At 43.6% G+C, this 5,422-nt stretch overlaps 1 protein-coding gene across 1 annotated transcript; it reads left to right on the top strand.

Moving 5' to 3' along the window:
- Positions 1–1,828: 1,828 nt before the first annotated feature.
- On the top strand, positions 1,829–4,982 carry IL6 (interleukin 6). Its single transcript, XM_005519134.2, has 4 exons — positions 1,829–2,092; positions 2,174–2,287; positions 2,498–2,644; positions 4,791–4,982. The coding sequence occupies exons 1-4, from the start codon at positions 1,829–1,831 to the stop codon at positions 4,980–4,982; spliced, it is 717 nt and encodes a 238-aa protein (XP_005519191.2).
- The last annotated feature ends 440 nt before the right edge of the window (positions 4,983–5,422 follow it).

Genomic DNA, 5,422 nt, shown 5'->3' with positions numbered 1-5,422 from the left:
GAACAGAGACTTTCATGACACAATGAGAATATGACAACTCAAAAAATAAATTTACAAAATTAAAAATTACACAGCTACAGACAAGACTAAATTACAGAATGCTTGCTGAAAAGATATTATTAAGGAAACACAGCCTTCTACCAAGTTTTCATCATTTTAAGAATAGTATTTTCACTTGGGTTAGGTAAAGGAAAAGTTTGACTGTCTGCAGGGAACAGCCTATGAGTCGCCTGGCAGCGGAAGGAAATCCCTGAGACATGTACATCTATGTGCTATCGCAAGTGGAAAAAGAAGTAGGCAGGAGTTCCCTCCCTCATGTATCTGCCTCTGATGGTTCTCCAAAAGCAAATACCAGGCTTTGAGCTCATCTGGCCTGGCTATTTTAATCCCTTAACACATTTCAGTTGGATTTTTCATTGATAATAGCCAAACGTACTGCTAGTGGCCTGCTTTCTTCTATACCTAACACCGCAGACCCGACATTACAGCAGATACTGTTTTGGCAATATCTCCCCTGCTGCACTCAGGGACCTGGGCAGAGACGGATTGCTGCTGTTGAAAACTGCTGTCACACTTGCATTCCAGCTCTAATATCTCTCCACTGGGCAAAATTACCACAGCTGTTTTTCTGTTACTGGCAGAGAGAGACATTAAATAAAAAACAGTAGTACCCTGCTTCTTTCCTGAGGTTCTCTTTTCAGGCTGTTCTTAGAAAATGAAGTAGAAGTGTCTGGGGTATTTTTCAGTTTCTGTATTGTCTCTAACACTTCAACACTTCTCCTGTTCCCCACGTTTTGTTCTCCCCACTCTGTACCCTTCTGTTAGCAGTTTCCAATGCAGACTCTTTCTTTTGTGTCTTCCGTTTGTGAGAAAACATAACCGATTTCAAATTTCAAAAAAATTAAAATGCAGTTTGGCCAAAATCAGTTCAAGACATTCCACAAGTTCAATGTCAGCATGCCTTACACAGTTTGACTCTGACAGCCTGCATTCTACAAGATTGATCTCAACAGGCACACTTGCCCTGGGTGAAGAGTCCCCCTGAAAGGTTAAAATTCCTGCAACAGCTACCAGGTAGGCAGAAAGAGATAAGGCAGCAGATAACAGGGAACTTTGTGGCATTTCCTGAAGCCACCCTCTCGTAGGAGCTGGCTTTGGTCCATTTAAAGCATTTGATATATTTAATCCTACCCACACGTAGTTCACTCAGAAAGAGGCAACTTGTGACTTGTACTACCCAGCACCTAAACAGGGGCGTTTAGTTTCACATATACAAACAATAAAAATAGCTAAAATATAGAGATAAAGATACATCATACAAAATCCATAAATCATCCAACTACATTACAATATTAAGATACACGGAAGAATATAGATACATGGAGTATGTGTATACGTATATACGTAGGTACGCATGGATGGTTTCCAGGAGTTTCCGTGGGGCTGGAGTTGGCAGGTTCGGAGGAAGCCGGACCGGGGGGGCTGCAGCCCCGGCCGGGACCCCGCGGGCCAGGTGAGCCGGCGGTGGCTGCGGGGGGCAGTCCGGCCCTCAAGGAGTTACGGAGCACGATTACTTCATGTTCCCACCGGCCGCTTTCGGCTGCCCCCCCCGGCCCGTTTCACAATCCCGGCTCTCGAGCAGCCCTGTCAAGCCGGGCGCGCTCCGTGAGCACACACCCCCCGTGTTCTCATGCCGGATTTTCCCAGGCCATGAATAATCTCGAAGCCCCCTCAATAAATACACGTTCAGGGATGCCCGGAGCTCATTCAACCCGCCAGCCTCGCCGACGAGAAGGGGCCGGGGCCGGAGCAGAGAAGAAGCCGCACCATGAAGTTTTCCCGGGACTGTGTCTGCGACCGTGCCCGCCCCGGCCGCCGCCGGCCGCCCGCCCTCGGCGCCGCGCTGCTGCAGCCGCTGCTGCCGCTGCTGCTGGTGCTGCTGGGGCCGCGGGCCGCCGCCGCCCCGCTGTCCAACGCAGACTCCTCGGGGGAGGCCGAGCTGGAGGAGGCGGCGGAGAGGCGGGCGGCGCTGCCCGACAGCCTGCGGCTGGCGCGGCTGCTGCACGCCCGGGCGGCACAGCTGCGGGACGAGGTGGGTACGGCCGCACCGCGGGCTCGCACACGCTCACACGCCCGGTCCGGCGCGAACAAACCTCTCCGTGTCTCTCCCCAGATGTGCGAGAAGTTTACCGTCTGCCAGAATAGCATGGAAATGCTCCTCCACAACAACCTCAACCTCCCCAAGGTGACGGAGGAAGATGGGTGTCTGCTCGCCGGCTTTAATGAGGCAAGGAACCGCGCTCCTTTCTGGTTTAATCCTGTATACCTGGGGCAGGTTTTGCCTCCCCAAAAGAACTGTGGAAGTTGACCTAAAGATTTGTGTCGGCTCTAGCCGGACCTCCACACTCTATAAGCATCATCTGCTAACCTGCACACAGCACTGATATCAAGGCATTTTGAACTCTTAAGTGACTTTCTCACCTTTCTCTCATTTCAGGATAAATGCTTGAGAAAAATCTCCAGTGGGCTTTATACATTTCAGACATACCTCAAATACATACAAGAAACTTTTATTAGTGAAAACCAAAATGTTGAATCGCTATCCTATAGTACAGAGCACCTGGCACGTACCCTAAGACAGATGGTGAGTTGGTTTTAAATTCACTCTGATAATTTTTGTGTCGTAATACTGATGTGAAGTCAGTAATAGAGGATGCTATGTGAAATAGAGGATGCTATGTTTCAGTTCCTTGAAAAAACAGGTGACGGTTCCTTATGCTCAGATCTTACCCTTATGACTTAAGAGGTTTTACAAAGTTTTACTTTCCTTTCTTAAAGAAACAACTCTTCCTCCTACTGTTACTTATAATTTCCAAACCAAATAAATGCATCATTGTTTTAAGAACAAACATATTAAACTGGATGATAGAAATAGGATTTTTCAGGGAGCTTGCTTCTAATTGCGGAACTGTAATTCAGCCCATGCTAATGTTGGAACCCATTGAGAAGTAGAAGTCAGCAACTTTTCTTAAAAGCCCACATTAAAAAGAAAAGAAAAAGCCAAGCGTATTTTTACAATATTATTTATCTTTAAAACTCTCCAAACCAAACTTTTAAGCCATGGTTAGTATGGCAAATTAACACTGTATGGTATATTGAGATATTGCTGTCAATATACCTACTGAAAAACACATATTTTGCTTGTAAAAAATCTTTCATGTTTTGGAGAGCTTTGAAAGATCACACTTCAAAAAACTCAATTCCTGTAGTTCTTGCTCATTTTAATAAACCTTAATACAAACACTACCTTTTGTCTTTGGGGAAACCATTTGCCTGATTAAAAATCACTCAGGTAAGGACTGCAGAAGTCTTGGGGCATTATTTCCTTCCAGGCAATTTTCAGCATGTGAAAAGCCTATTGTGCATTGTGTGCTTGTGTTGTTTGCCATACCTTTCCTAACTTATTTACTTATGCCCATCATTCTTTATGTGAAAGGAAGCTGAACTGCTTTTTTTTCACACTGTGCTAGCTGAGAATAATAGTCCTGTCATAAGACAGCAACTGAGTACTGGCTTCCAGCTTGATACACAAGTTTGCAGAAAGTTTGCTTCATAACTGAGAGAGACTGGGTTCTTTGGGTTGGGTTTGGGGCTTTGGATTTTACTTTTTTTTTTTTTTTGACCAAGGTAATTAAAACAGGCAGAATTAAACACAGTGATCAAAAGCAAAATCTGCACTTGTAGAAACTATGGAGTTTTTGAGAAAAAGCCTTGATCTTCAGGTTGGAAGTTTTTCTTTGAGAGAGAAAAATCTGCTAAGGCAAAGCCAGAATCTATCACTTGTGGTTAAATAGATCCACCAGCATGATACCTGTCTAGATATCCAGATACAGACTTTACCACAGCACAACAAGGAACTGGGCATACCAGGAAAAGGGGCTGTGATCAGAACAGACTCCCAAGTAGCCTGGATAGGAAGAATATTTCTCTCTTATATTTCGCAAAAAAAGATGTTCCACAAGGTTTGCATCTTTTGTCACTAGTTAAAGGGTAGGAGAGGTCCTAAACACAGGATTAAGCAGATGCCTGCTAGAACTTTGGACTCCAAATGACCTAAAACAGCTCCATGATTTGAGTGTGTAACTCCCATTTTCAGAAGTCCCACTTCCTGGGACAAGTTCTTCAAAGGCCTTTAGGTACTGGGTGCATAGGGATGTGAGTCAGCATTAGATAAATAACTTTTACTCATCTTGTAGTTATGCTCTCACATATCAGTGAAAGTTGGTGGAACTTAGTCTCACATGTGACTAAATGCCTGGAAAGTAAGAATTAAGCAGCTAAACAAGTTTGACATCTTTGGAAACTTGTTAATCTGCTACAAAATGTGAGAGAATGTCAGCCAATTAACTTATGACTCAGGATGGAGCAGGACAGGTTAGGACAAACCATGATCAGCTCCTCCCTACCTAACCAGCCACGTGACTGCCAGAGCAGGAGGGGTGTATTGATCTGCTCAGAGCATGTCGGACCTCGATACCAGAGGCTGCATCCAAACCAGAACAAACAGTATAGCCCAGAGATTCCTACACAGCGATCATATCAGGCATCAGCGTTCCTCACACCTCTCCACAGAAACAGCGCTGGAGGAAAGCACAGGTGCCAGGGAGGGCTGCTGTCTGCAGTGCAGAAAGAGTGGATATGCAGCAGGTTGGGAACATACAAACTGATGCTCTCCAACAGGCTCAGTGAGTGTTTTAACCAAGGCCCTCCCAATATTGTCTTTTTCACAGGTGATCAATCCCGAAGAAGTGATCATCCCAGATGCAGCTACCCAGGAATCCCTCCACACAAAGCTGAAGTCCATTAAGGCCTGGACAGAGAAAATCACCATCCATCTCATCCTCCGAGATTTTACTTCATTTATGGAGAAGACAGTGAGGGCCGTGCGCTATTTGAAAAACACCAGGAGTTTCAGTGTTTGAATGTTTTAGTTCAGGCACAATCCTTTTGTTACAAATCTGTCAGGTGGCAGATAACAGTGTTGTTCTGTTTTAAGAACTAGAAATAGTAACAATGGTTTGCATCTACATACATTCCCATTTCCTTCTAGGAACTTATTTATTGTATTTAAAATATTTATTAGTTTCTAATATTTCTTATTTATATTTTCAATATTTAGAAATAATTTAAATTATGTATTTTATTTCCTTTCTAATGGTACTATTCAGATACACTTATTTAATACGTATTCATAAAAAAAAAATATCAGAACCCAGAAAAATTGTTGTATAACTTATGTTTTTATATATTTAAGAGATGGTATTTATGACCTTTTTATATTTTTTAGGACAAATAAAAGCAAATTTCTAAAAAAAGCTTGTATAATCACTATGAACTTTAAATAAGACTAAAGCACTCTAAT

This window comes from Pseudopodoces humilis, chromosome 1, assembly GCF_049639895.1.
Source record: "Pseudopodoces humilis isolate 2021_Gansu_Grassland_sample_001 chromosome 1, ASM4963989v1, whole genome shotgun sequence".
Taxonomy (NCBI): domain Eukaryota; kingdom Metazoa; phylum Chordata; class Aves; order Passeriformes; family Paridae; genus Pseudopodoces; species Pseudopodoces humilis.
Note: the sequence above shows the minus strand (reverse complement) of the source record. Positions and strands in the feature narration are given on the sequence as shown.